We start from the raw sequence: 14,765 nt of genomic DNA, 5'->3' as shown, positions 1-14,765 counted from the left end.
GATTTAAACCCTGAAGTGAGTTTTAGTAGGATATGTATGCAAATTCCCGTATAAGCGAATTCCAAAATATATATTGGATACTGAGTGAAAAACTTTAAGAATATTCTTTTTGTCCCAATTTATGTGACATACTTCGTTTTCGAAAATCAAATAGTTTAAGTTTGACTAAGAATTTGCTTATGAAATCTTTAAATTTTTAAAAATGAAATTTAAATATTTCTGAACAATGTAAAAAGTACTATAAGTTACAATAATTGACAATTAAAAATATTTTAAAGTTATATAAAATATTTACGTTTAAAAATAGACTTATTTAAATCTTAAAATTTAAAATATGTCACAAAAATTAGAACGAAGAAATAACTTATATTTGACATGCAAATTATTAATTTCACTATCTCATAGAGCTTTTCCTTCTTAATGACTCATGAAGCTAGATTAATTAAGGCTTCATAGACATCTAACTAATTAGATATAGACAATATTTTGACACTGTTCCCTACAAGAATGATGACAGTCTTGAGGATTTTTTTTAAAAAAATCATTATCAACCCTTGGAATTTAAATAAAAGTGAAATATATAAGAATGTGAAACTTATTTAAGATTTATATTTTGTTTAAATTACTCATTGGATTCTAAACTAATAATTTAGTGTATACATTTAATAAATTTCATAAGACTAATTTATTAAATATGATACTTGTTAAGTGTTCATAAGCATTAAACTGTAATTAACTTAATGGTGAACTTATTAATTAGACTAATATAATTTCTTCTTTGGGAGGAGAGTTATTAGTAAGTTTGACATACTATTTTTATTTTATTATTTTATTTTCAATTTTTAATGGATTATAATTAAGGCTAGCTTACATAGCTAGGGATGATTTTGACCTTACACCATACATAATGTTTTTTCGTTATCAATACATTTCTTCACTTGAATGTAACGAAAATTGTAGTAATAATTAACTTTTACCTGGTTGGCGTTAATATTTTTTACACTATTAGATTATTTTTATTTGTTATAGTATATAAAACATACTTATTCTATCTCAACTTATATAAGGATACAGTTCGAATTTTGAGTGTTAAACGAGAAATTTTTTATTATGAATTATTTGTGTGCCTTTTAATTATTTAAAACTGTTAATAATTGTGATTTACAATTTTATTTATGTAATTTCTAAATATGTAAATTATATTTCAAAATCCTTAAAGATTGTGTGTTTGAATGCACAATCATAATAACTTGATAGTGTTAAAAAAATATTTATAATGCATAAATTTAAGTATAAAGTAGAGAAATCACATATATGGCGGCTAATTACATTTTATTTAGAAAGTTTCCTCAATTCTAATATTCTGAAATTTTCATTGCTCTCAAATATATTTTTTAGTTGTTCAATAAGTTGCAAATGATACATTACTTAATGGGAGGAATATATGCAAGATAATGAAAAAACAAAAATTAACGCCATATGATTTTAAGGAGTACAATACGAGATAATAAATACAATAATTCCTTTCGACCATTAAACTGCGGGGCCAGATGGTTTAACCAAGGGTCGTTGGGTTGGGAATAAGTTATTCTGAAATAATTAATTTTGGAATAAGTTATCTCGAAATAAGTTATTTCATCATGTCTATGGGATACAACTTATTCCATCGCTATGTATATATATATATATATATGAATTTTGTTTTTTTAAATAATATAATCAGTTTTGTATTATTTTTGCAAATGCAGAAATTCACACGATGATCTTTATAGAGTTTGATACCAAAAATCCCTTATTTTTTTCTTATTATGGAGTTATTGAACTCTTTGAACACATTTTTTTTATTTTAAGAATATGAGTTACATTTATAACAAATTAAAGTTACTTAAAAATAGGGAAAATTGTATAAAATAGCAAACTAATAACCTAAATTAAATAGAATAGCTAGGATTTGATTTAATTGTGCTCCATAGCAAACATTATCTAAAATTTGCCAGCGTCTCTCTCCCAGGAATCTCGCTCGCCACTCTCCATTCTCGCTCGCCTCTCTCACTTTATACACAGAAGTGTATAATTCTGTTTCTGTTTTGTATAAAGCGAGAGAAAATTGTATATACACATGCAAAAATGTATATCTTCGTGTTATACACTTAATTATGCAATTTACAAACATTTTACTTCAAAAATTGCAGAAAAAAAGGCCAACAAATTATACAATTGCGAATTATACAATTGCAGTGAAATACAATTTTCTCTAGCTTTATACAACAGAAGTGTATATATTGTGTTTCTGTTTTTGTATATAGCGAGAAAAACATATATTTTTTTGCTATAAACTTATAATTATGCAATATACATACATTTTAATTCGATTCAACTATATGCAAAGTAAATTATACAATTGCAGCGAAATAGGCCAGCGAATTATACAATTTAGGCCAGCGAATTATACACTTGTATATGTATAGCGAATTATACAATTTTTATGTTTGCTATGGAGTGCAATTATGCAAAGTTTGCTATATTATACAAATATGAATTTTTTGTTTGCTATATGTGAAAGTTGCCCTTAAAAATATGTGACGATAATTAATGGATTAACAAGCTTCCTTTTAAGGGACAAGTTCATAATAAATAACGATATTAGTGATACTTATTACAAATTGCAGCGACGTTATTTACTTTATAAAATATAACAACACAAATTTTGTAATACCTATAAATAAAAAAAGAAAATTACGTAACAAAGCAAAGTTACATTATTTAATTACTCATCATAGTTATAGTTTGTTATAATTACCACTCGCAATTAACATTATACATTAATTACGTAGGCTGACTTCGAGTTTGTATAATTAGTGTTTGTATATGTATAATTCGCCAGGATATACAAATACATATGTATAGTACACAATTATTTAACCTATATACATATCTCTCCAAGTTGCTGCCCTCTCTTGCTCGCCTCTCTCCTCCCTCTCTCAATCTCTCTCTCCTCTCTCCTCCCTCTCCCAATCTCGCTTGTCATATATACAAATGCATATGTATGATATAAAATTATATACATATACAATTCACCTATCTCCCACTTTCTGCCCTCTCTTGCTCAACTCTCTCAATCTCGCTCGCCTCTCTCCTACCTCTCCCAGTCTCACTGCCCTCTCTCCTCCCTCTCCCAATCTCTCTTGCCATATATGCAAATACATATGTATAATTTAAAAATATCTAATCAATATACATACATTCACCTTTCTCCCACTCTTTCCCCCCTCTCTCTCCTCCTCTCTCTCCCAGTCTTGCTAGCGTCTCTCCTCAACTATAGTTATGGAGAGTAATTAATTATTTTTAAGTGGCTATATGTGAAAGTTTTCCCCTATAAAATCCAGCTTTGTATTTCCATTGTTGGTTATATGTATGTCATGTATACACTTGAAATATACCTGATATGCACATAGACTTGCAGTTATATACACAATGGAGAAGTGGGAGCTAGAGATTGTGTCAATAAAGTGAAAAAAATAGTGCCTAAAATTTGAGTATATGTGCATATTAAATATTTGCTATAAACTAAAGAATTTTTCTATTTGGTTAATTATTTAATAAATTGTCTAATCAAGTACAGATATATCATCACTACTTAAAAAAATTATAACACTAACCAACAAATTTTATAATTCCAATAGGTAAAAGGGGAAAGGGATATTAAGTAGGAAAAATTACATAAACAAAGACCTTTTATTTTATAATTACCAATTTTAAGTACACTTTTTATTTATTACTATTTTTGTCAACTTTTAGCTATATTAACTTAAAACAATTTAAAACCCATTTATTCCTTTTTTATACAAATTTTAAACAAAGTTCATATCCTTTCTCGCTCTTTTTTTTTCTTTCTCCTTCTCCTCGTCAAAAATTAGGGTTCCTGTTTGCTTTTTTTCTCCATTTTTCTGCACGAATCTTAATGGAAGAAGGTCTTAGAAGAAGTCCGCGTCTAGTGACGGCTTCGAATCGAAAAGTTTATCGAAGAAATCGAAAGAAGCTTCAAGTTTCGTCTTCTAATTCTATGGATGAAATTCCAAGTTTTAGTTTGGGTATATCACAAATTTCGGGAGAGAAGAACAATGAGGAAGAAAACAAGAAGCAAAAGAAAGGTAAAAAACGAGTTAAAGAGGTTAAAACAATGAAGAAATCAAAAAAAATATGTGTTACTTTGGCATCTACATCGAAGAAAATCGTTGACAGTGATGATGATTTTGAGGATTTACCTCCTCAATTTCAGTCAAAAAGTTTGAAAAATAAAGATGGATTGGAGAAGAAAAGGCCGGTGAATGATGGAAAAACATGAAATCGTTTACCCAAAAGTGTCATTCTACCAGAGAGTAGATATCCGGTATGTGCTAGTACTTCTTAGTTATTTGTTGTTTAGCAATGGGTTGTATGTTGATTGCTGCTTGTTTTTTAGATGTAGTATGTGAAATTATCTTTAATTCAACTTTCATTCAACTTTAATTCATATTTAATTCAACTTTAGTTGAACTTTAATTCAACTTTAATTCATTTTTTATTCATCTTTAGTATGTAGTAACACATTTTTAATTCATGTTTAATGCATATGCAGGATCGTAAATTCTGGAAACATCCTGATGTTGTGTATATTTCGAGTAGGTGGTCATGTTACACTAATCATAGTGTCATTGAACAAATCAAACTATCTTTATCTGATAAACAACTTGAGATGTTTAGGAATACATGTTTTGGGTACTTTCTTGACCTTCCAAAATCAAGCACACAACTACAACTTATTCATTGTCTTATAAATAGAGAGTTAAAACACACACCGGATGATGTGTTTGCTATTGAAATAAATAACAAAAAGTTATTTTTTGGTCTTAGAGAATTTGGGATAGTTACAGGCTTAAATTGTGTTGGTGATGGCACATCTATCAATGTTCCCAATTCTAGATGTAGTTTGATGAGTAGTTATTTTTCGGAAAAAATCACAGTTCCAAAGAGTCATCTACGTGCACTGTTTTTAGCTAAAAAATTCATAGATGTTGACTCGGCTGTTTCATTGGCTGTTCTATACTTCATTAATGATTTTTTATTTTCATATGAGGACAACGAATACCAAATTAGCAATAGAGATTTTTACCTTGTGGAAAGTGGAAAATTCAATTCATATCCGTGGGGTTTAGATGTCTACAAAAAGTTGTCTGATTCTGTGAGGCATGAGCTTAAGTCAACACATAAGTACTATAGAATTGGTGGCTTGCCTCTTGCTCTTCAAATTTGGATATTTGAGTGTTGTTCAAAGGTTGATGAAGATATAGCTATTCGTGTTGCTGATTCTATTCCAAGAATCTTGAATTGGAAGACAATTGCAGAAAGTCCATGGTTAAAATATATTGAGAAATGTCTCTTCATGCCTACAAAAAACAAGGTATTTGTACAAAGTTAATACATTTTATTACATTGTTTATTTGAACTCAAGTTACTATATCTAATGTTATTTTGTGTATTTGGTTTTTCAGTTTGAGAACATAGTGGCTAGTGAAGATGAAGTATCCAAATTCAGGCTTCCTGAAACTCGTGATTACCATGCTGAAATTTTGAAATTGGAGCCTAAAGGATCAAATCATGGTCTAGACATTTTGACCAATGAAGTCATAGAATTGAGAAAAGAGCTTGTAAAAGTATACACAAACTAAACTTTAGGCTTTTTATTTTAAAACTGTTATTTTTTAATATTTTCGTTATGATTTAATATCTATTAGGTGAATGAAAATAACAAAGCGCTTGAAGAGAAGATTGATTTAGGATTCAATCAAATCAAAGAATTTGTGGTGAACTCAAACAAACAATTATTGGAGGATATTTCTTTGCTGTTTGCTAAGAGTGGTGGTAGCAGCTCTGTTATTCGAGAAGTTAAGGAACCATCTAAGAAGCATGCTGACGAGACATTTTCAGGTGGATTAGATTTTAATGGAGGTTCGTTTATATTTTCAGTAAATTTCTGTTATATTCATAATATAATTTTAATATATAGTTTAGTATTTTCTTCCAGTTAATCTATAAATGACACGAATTCGATATTTCATTTTTCAGTTAACTTTGATATGTTTTTTTTAATAATATGTTAATTACATATACAACATTTTCTCCCCGTGTTAATGCATCTGTAAATGAATCGAGAGGGAACGATGCTCATGTTATGGGATCAAATCAAAATGAAGAATCTCAAGTGCTTAAAGCTACAGTTAGATTTGCTGATGTTGAAAATCTTGAAAGAGTATCAAGTAAAATAGGTAATGAAGGATTTTATACAAATATATTACATATTTCATATATTTTAATTCAATTCTGTTTTTTTAAATGTTCTTGTTATGTACAGATGAAGATGTTGCAGGAATTGTTATTGAAAAAGTTCTATCAGAGGTTGTTGCTGATATAAATGGTATTCATTTTCTTAACTTCAACTAAACTTCTTTCGATTTATTTTGATAACATTATTAAAATATTTATTTGGCTTACAGTCCAAGAGGCTGCTGATGTGAATACAGTTGGGGCGAAACCTGATGGTAATGTAGTAAAAAAAACCAACATAAATAAGTGTTGCATCTGTTGATTGTAAATTAATCAATATATCTATTATATGCAGATGCAACAGAGGATTGTCAAAAACCTTTGCATACTTTAGATGACTTTATTTTACTTGATAAAGATCTTTCTCAGATCAATAGGACTGAAGAATCTTATCTAAAAAAAAGAGCCCAAGTTGATCAAAACAAAAAGAAAGTGTCACCGAAGAAACGTGGCAGAAAGAAAAATCCAGGAAAGTTAATAACATCTCCCTTCACACAATATTTTAATCTGGAGGAACTTTATGTGTTACACATCAGGTTTTTGAGACAAAACATCCTTTTTTATATGCAAGCGGAGGAGATGATGAATCTGATTTGATCGATTCATTCACTAAGTGGCTTTATATGGGTACAAAAAAGAGGTAATTTATTTTGATGTTTTTGGGATAATTTTCCTAATTCATAATATATACAAGCTTAATTCAACTTGTGGAACGCTCTGTACCTCTTTTTTAGTTTCGTATTTGCCTCTTTTTTAGTTGTTCCTGTCTCGGTTTTGAGTATTTGTTTATTTTTGTTCTGTTTTGATAGGGGAAAGAAACCTTATACAGATGCTCTTAATGTTATCAATCCAGCATTTGAATTGGGTGTCTGTAAAGTAGATGAAAGACTCTGGTTTTTCAAATTGGCACATTCTGGACAACAATGGTGTGATGAGGTTTGTTATATAAATTTTAGTTGGACGTTAATATTTCTTTTATTCGTTCTGTTTCTTAATCTTGAGTTTGTCTTTGTCTCAACTAAAATTCTTTCTGTTTAGTTGTGTAGATAGATTGTATTTTTCATCTATTGAAGCTCTTTAGTTGTGTGACATTGTAATTCTATAGCTTGCAAGTCATTTTTCTTTCTGTTCTTGTTCCCTTTGTCTCTGTCTTTCAAGAGGGACAAAAGCTCAGGATATTGCGAAAAGAATGAAACTTGTAATCATGTTCTTGTCATTTTAGCTTCAATTCTTTTCTTTTGAGGTTCATTGTATCATTAAGAATCCACATATATGCATATACATGAGCTAGAATATTATATAAAATATGTCAGCTTCAGTAAGTTACTGTTGTCTCTAAGTTTTTTCTGGGTAGAAATTGAACATCTTCATAAGTTCTATCACTGTTGTGTTTCACCAATATGTGATGAATGAGCCACACTTGGGGCGAAAACAGAGTTTTACCTTAACTTTGAGTTGAAATTTCTGCACTGTTCTTTCACTATTCTGTTTCATAAGTTTTTTTTTTTTTTGCAGCATATTGATGTCATTTTCTATTACCTAAGAAAGAAAGGAAAATATGATACCAACAGTAATGTTCGTTTTACGACGACTGATTGTGTTTTCAAGACAAAGATTACCAATTCTTTCTTTAAACTTTGTGATGCTCATGAGGATAAGAAAAATTTTAAAGTTTTAGATTCTGATGATATTGCCCGGTATATCAGTGGACGTCGTTTGTTGGCAAGTACCTCGTGGGATAAAGTGGATTTTGTTCTTATTCCACTAAACATTAAAGAGAATCGTCACTGGATTTTTGTGGTGTTTGATATTGGGCAAAGGTCATTGGAGGTGTATGATTCATTTCCGGCTAGGGGTGGGGTGAATTTAGAGGTAAAAAATATTGTTGAGATGCTTTCGGTTGTTTTACCATATTATCTAAGTGTGGTTAAGTTCTATGATAAGCGTCCTGAATTGAAGTCAACACCAAAATACAGTGAGATAAATGAGTTCGAGAAAATTGAGTTTCATTTCATAACTAAAGATGTTCCCAGACAAAATGAGGATTCACTGTAAGTATTATTAAATATGTGTTTTTTTTAGTTATTAAATTGATTTTTTGATAATAATTTTATATTGAATTTTGTAGGGATTGTGGAGTTTTCGTTGCTGCATTTGCGGAGTTTGTAAGTAATGGCCAACATATTCAAAATCAACAAGTAAAGGCAGACATTGTCCGAAAGAGATTTGGAGCTATATTATGGGAATATGCAAGAAGGATGCAAGCGAGTGACCTTCAAAGTGAAGACGAAAGACCAGTTAGATAAAGGAATATAGTTATATTAGTTAGTATGACTATGAAAACTATATAATGTAAAACAATTTGTAGTTACTATGGCTATGAAAAATTGTATTGCTCTATTTTGTAAGTCTTGATATTATATACCTAACTGTGTTGTTTATATGTAAGTCTTCTATTTGAAGTTGTTCCTTCTTTGTGTCCTTATTGATCCTTTCTGTTTGTACTTCCTCTAAGGAATTTTGTCTTTGCAGTTGGAATGCTACATATGTTAGTTTGTTTGGGAGCAACAAGTTGCTGCCCATGTCTATCCAGCTTGCTGGAAGTATGCATGATTGAGTTTAAAAAAGTCAATGCTCCTCATACTTCTGTTTGAATGACACTATGAATGCTTATGTAAAACTGGCAGGAAATGGTAGTAAAAAATTGTAATTAGGTTGATTTAAAGTTATAGTTTTATTTGAATATGTAATTTGAGTAGTAAAAAATTGTAATTTTCGAGGTGAACATGAAACCTCAATAAGTTGTGAAAACTATAAAAAAATCATGTATTTTTTTTGGTTGCAAATATATGAACTTCTGTGTTACGAATCGATACTATTTATTTTTTTGAAATCCTATTTTTCTTTATAGAATTAGAACAAGACATTAATCTTAAAATTTCCACAAGTGAATTAAACCTGAATTTAACTTGAATTAAATCTATATTATGGTAACAATTGAATTAAACCTGAATTAAACTTGAATTAAATATATATTACACAAATGGTAACAATTGAATTAAACCTGAATTAAACCTAAGCTAAAGTTGTATTACACAAATACTAACAAGTGACAAAGAGCTATATTACAAAAATACTAACAAACCAAAAACATACCAAGCATCACCCAAATTCCCCAACCTGACAATTATACTCAGCAAGACATTTCCAAGCCTCAAGCTCAACTGAGTTATTCCAGTAAACTATATCATTTCATCTATATATCATATAAAATGTAACTATACACATAGAAACATTCCAGTAAACTGAATAACATGAGATTGCACAACTAAGAAAGCATTCTATTAAACTGAATAACACGAGATTGCGGAACTAAACAAATTATTTTTTTATTCTTGATCATAAGGCCTGACATTTTTGCAAGTCTTCCTGTTGTGATCATGTTGTCCACAATTACTGCATGTAATTTTCGCCTTCTTGAATCCATCTTCTCTCAGTTGAGTATGTCTTTTATTTTTTGGCCTTCCCGGAGGTCTCTTTCCATGAGGTGGAAGTACAATATCTTGAAGAACATGTGTTGGTGTGTTCCATGTTCTTTCATTTGGCAGGGGATCCATTTGAAATTGATATGTCAACAATAAATTTTTTCTTGTATAGTAAGCCGAACAATATTTCTCATAACCAGTGTGTTTTATTGTTAAAACGGCCAAAGAATGTGGACATGGTAACTCATCCAATTGAAATCTCCCACATGTGCATGTACGTTGGTGAAGACATACTGTGAATTGTGTAATACCATCAAGTACGGTATACACATATTTATTTGTCTCTACAACCTATGAAAAAAAATATATTCAAGAGAGATGTTAGATATGAATCCGAAGAAAAAATACTAGCAAACAGATTAGGCATACCTTTAATTTCTCTGATGCAGTTTTATTGCGCCGCAATATATTTTCATACTTTTTTCCAAGGTGAAAACCTGAAAATGTCGCCTTTGATCTGTTATTGTTATTCCATTTCTGTACAAGTTGTCTCATGAATTCCAAGAGTTGCAAGACTGTAAGAACTTTGGCATGTCTTGTTCGTGAATTGACTGATTCTGCTATATTTGATGTCATTATCCAAGTTCTGTTTACTTCAGCATGCACACGTGACCATTTGTTGTATCCAATGTTCAACAAGTAATCTTTGATCCTCTTATCTATCTTCTCAACCATTGTCATACATTGATTAAATTCTGTCATGGTGTATGTTTTTGCCATAGAGTAGAACAACTCAGTGACCCTTTGTTGACTTCTTCTGAAATTTTTCATTATGTTTTGCAGTAAGTGCCACATACATGCAAAATGAGGTACTTCATCATAAACTGTTGAAACTGCCTTAATAATGCTTGCATGCCTATCGGAAACGATACACATCTCTGGTCTTTGACCAAATGCATCTCTGAATTGCTCAAAAAACCACCCCCAAGATGAATCATTCTCTGAATCGACAATAGCATAAGCAAGTGGCAATATACTCCCTGCACCATGTACACTTTTTTTAATACAAGTTTAATACATTTTTACTACAATCATAATTCAATTTTAATACATAGTTCAAAAATTCAATATAAAAAACAGTATCATATTCGAAAGTCTGACCTGCTGCATCTAAGGTATTAGCGGTTAACAGTGTCCCTTTGTATGCTCCTTTTAAGAAAGTTCCATCAACAACTACAATTGGTCTACAATATTCCCATCCTTTTATCGAGGTGAACAAAGCTACAAACGCATATAAAAAACGGTCATCCTCTGATTTGTGAAATCTTATATGAGAACCAGGGTAAGTCGCCTCTAGTATGTGAAAGTAGCTTGGCAACTTTGCATATGATTGAATTGGATCACCCCGGATTAATTCAAGAGTTGCTTCTTTAGCTCTCCAAGCTTGCATATATGTGAGTCGCACACCATATTCAGCTAACATGTCACGTTGTATGTCTTTTGGTGTGTAATTAGCATCTGGTTCAGCATATTTACCCACAATAATACTCCCAACAACACTCTTAGTTGCTAGCCTTTCCGATAATGAATTATGTAGCAACAAACAAGTGTGTTCGCTTTCAAATTCTCTAATCTTGAACATTTCAGATTTGTTCAAGCTTGAAGCTCGTAAACTCCAACTGCAGCTTTCTCCTAGGCACTGTATCGAATAGCTGTAGAAAAAATATTAATACACAATTAATAATTTAAAGTGACTTGAATTTAGGTCTTACCTTATTGCGCTTGATCTTGTTGTCTTGAATTGAAAATGATTAAGAATGGAATGTCTTTTTAGTGAACTAGTGAGGACATATTTATTCTTATACACCTGATCTTTTTCAAACAAAGAGTGATTGGGATTAATAATGATGCCTGGTGCTAATTCTTCTAGCTCATCAACTTCCTCACATGATCCGAATCCAATTAACCCTATTGCTTCATCAATACCATTAAATGTATTAGAGAAGTATGAATTGTGTATAACCCTCATATCTCCTGAAGTGTCTGAACACAAAAGTGGAATGAGTGCAACATTAGTCTCCAAGTTGACTGGTTCAGTTGTTGTGACACATAAAGGGTATCTTGTCATATCTCGATGTTCCTTTTTAGTTTCAAGATATACCTTTACCCCATATCATTATGAATTTGAATTGGAGGAGACCTTTCATCAATTTTATATCTTATTTCAACTTTACTTGTTGATGTGTCTATTGACAATTGAGTAGCAATTACAGAAACGAGGGTGGCAAACGTTGACTCTGTGTGTATCAACACACCATCTGCCAAGTAGTTAATATATTTGTTGCTAGGATCCCATCGTCCATTGAAGTAAAGCATCACCGCTATATTAGTCATATTTTTTCTGCACATCATTAAAGAGTGTATTACTATTATTAAAAGACTAGAGAGAGACATATAGATTAATCTGCTAGAAGAGCATCACTTTGCTAACAACTAAATTAAATCTTAATAAAATCTAAATTAAAAATTTATCACACAAATCCTAACAAGTGAATCAAACATGAAAATAAGTTGTATTACACATATGCAAACAAGTGAATTAAACCTGAATTAAAGTTGTATTACACAGATGCTAACAAGTGAATTAAAACTGAATTGAAGTTGAATTACACATATGCTAACAAGTGAATTAAACTTGAATTAAAGTTGTATTACACAGATGTTAACAAGTGAATTAAATCAGAATTAAAGTTGTATTACACGGATGCTAACAAGTGAACCAAAACTGAATTGAAGTTGTATTGTACAAATGCTAACAAGTGAATTAAACATGAATTAAAGCTGTATTACAAATGCTAACAAGTGAATTAAACTTGAATTAAAATTGTATTAGACAGATGCTAACAAGTGAACTAAAACTGAATTGAAGTTGAATTACACATATGCTAACAAGTGAATTAAACCTGAATTAAACTTGAATTAAAATTGTATTACACAGATGCTAACAAGTGAACTAAAACTGAATTGAAGTATTACACAAATGCTAAAAAGTGAATTAAACCTGAATTAAAGTTGTATTACACAGATGCTAACAAGTAAAATAAAACTGAATTGAAGTTGTATTACACAAATGCTAAAAAGTGAATTAAACATGAATATACAGATGCTAACAAGAGATCATACTTATTAGAGAAGAGAACTGAATACCAGACACTCACAGGAACTTGAATCAAACAAAATCTCAACATAAATCATCAAACAAAAAGGCACACAAGTAGCGTAAACATAAATCAAACGAAATCTCAACATAAATTCACACAAAAAGAAGAAAGGCGTAACGATCTGGGCACTGTCAAGACCACAATTGCAAGCTCACATTAAAGGATCAGTTAAGTGCAAAGTAGACCAACAAAAATCGCAGAATGCAGTGCAAGTAACCTAAATTAACAGATCTTACTCAACACTAACCTTTAAATTGCAATGGCGAGAGAAAATTGAAGTCGCCGGAAAAAAATTGCAGTTGCGAGAGAGAGAAAAAATTGCAGTCGCGAGAGAGAAGAAAAAATTGCAGTCGCGAGAGAAGAAAAAATTGCAATTGCAGGCGTGGGAAAATTTTGAGGCGAGAGAAAAAATATGAAGTTGAATATTCAATTAAATTGACATTTATGGTTAAAAAAATAATACTGACAAATATGGTAATTATTTTTTAAAAAGTAGACACACAAGTTATTTTCCCTATTAAGTATTTATATGTTAGGGATAATTGTATAGAATGACAAATTAATAATATAAAATATATATATTAGCTACCGTTGACTTATTTGTGTTTCATAGCAAACTATTTGTCAGTCCCTCTCTCCCTCATATTTTCGCTCGTCACTCTCCCTCTCTCGCTCGCTTCTGTCACTCGCCTCTCTCGCTTTATACAATAGAATCATATAAATTGTGTTTCTAATTGTATAAAGCGAGAGAAAATTGTATACACATATGCAAATATATATATCTCCATTTTATACACTTATAATTATACAATAAAAGTACTTCCCTGCCCAAGTCTCTTTTGTCTTTCTCTCTTTCTCGTTTTATACAAATTCAAATTGTATATAATTTATCTCTTTCTCGTTTTATACAATTCGATTTAATTGTATATTCCACGCCCAATTCTCTTTTGACTTCCTCCCTTTCTCGTTTTATACAAATTCAATTATATATAATCGTTCTATACACCTATAATTATACAATTCGTTTTATATATTTCGTTTTATACACTTCGTTTTATGCAATTCTCTACCCAAGTCTGTTTCTTTTTCTCGTTTTATTCAATTCGCTTCAATTGTATATGTATAGCGAATTATACATATATATGTTTGTTATGAAGCGCAATTATGCAAACTTTGTTATAGCATACAAATATGAATTTTATGTTTGCTATATGTGCAAGTTGCCCTTTATATTATATAAAGTATGTTGGTATGACAAAAAAATAAATATTTTTCTCCAATTATTTTCATCTCTAATTAGTCAAGAATGTAACACGCCCTACTTTTTGAAATGTCTAAATTAATCAGTACCTTTGTGACAAGATGAAGATTGATTAATAATTTAAGAGTAATGTGAATTAATGTGTCTAAATTTCTCAATAATGGAACTAAACTAAAATATTATGGAGGACAAGTAAACTTAAAACTAACATTGGCTTCTTTTCACCTTTTTTAAATTTATTTTTTTGTTTATGCATGCATTGACAACATGATCATGGTGTCTTTTATGTCTTTAGGGAGTTGCTTAATTGCTTTTGATACGTAACTATGTTGACCAATACCCACACTAGCTTGTAATAGCATTTTTCACTAACATCCAATGTTTTTGCTTTGTTGATAAGGTTGATGAGATGTGTTTTTGGATTCCTTATAAGTA

The 14,765-nt window shown here is 30.4% G+C and overlaps 2 protein-coding genes across 2 annotated transcripts; one reads left to right on the top strand and one right to left on the bottom strand.

Annotated features, from left to right (window-relative positions):
- The first annotated feature begins 4,351 nt into the window (after positions 1 to 4,351).
- LOC101246561 (uncharacterized) lies at positions 4,352 to 6,751 on the top strand. The gene is made up of 7 exons (XM_069289053.1): positions 4,352 to 4,390; positions 4,619 to 5,440; positions 5,532 to 5,693; positions 5,775 to 6,305; positions 6,392 to 6,454; positions 6,534 to 6,578; positions 6,659 to 6,751. Exons 2-4 carry the CDS (start codon positions 4,736 to 4,738, stop codon positions 6,066 to 6,068), a joined length of 1,161 nt encoding a protein of 386 aa, XP_069145154.1. The 5' UTR covers positions 4,352 to 4,390; positions 4,619 to 4,735; the 3' UTR covers positions 6,069 to 6,305; positions 6,392 to 6,454; positions 6,534 to 6,578; positions 6,659 to 6,751.
- A 2,645-nt stretch (positions 6,752 to 9,396) lies between these two features.
- On the bottom strand, positions 9,397 to 11,944 carry LOC112942182 (uncharacterized). The gene is made up of 2 exons (XM_026032986.2): positions 11,010 to 11,944; positions 9,397 to 10,888 (listed from the first exon to the last, which is right to left on the bottom strand). Exons 1-2 carry the CDS (start codon positions 11,488 to 11,490, stop codon positions 10,230 to 10,232), a joined length of 1,140 nt encoding a protein of 379 aa, XP_025888771.1. The 5' UTR covers positions 11,491 to 11,944; the 3' UTR covers positions 9,397 to 10,229.
- Positions 11,945 to 14,765: the final 2,821 nt, after the last annotated feature.

The sequence above is a fragment of the Solanum lycopersicum genome, chromosome 9, assembly GCF_036512215.1.
Source record: "Solanum lycopersicum chromosome 9, SLM_r2.1".
Classification (NCBI taxonomy): Eukaryota; Viridiplantae; Streptophyta; class Magnoliopsida; order Solanales; family Solanaceae; genus Solanum; species Solanum lycopersicum.
Note: the sequence above shows the minus strand (reverse complement) of the source record. Positions and strands in the feature narration are given on the sequence as shown.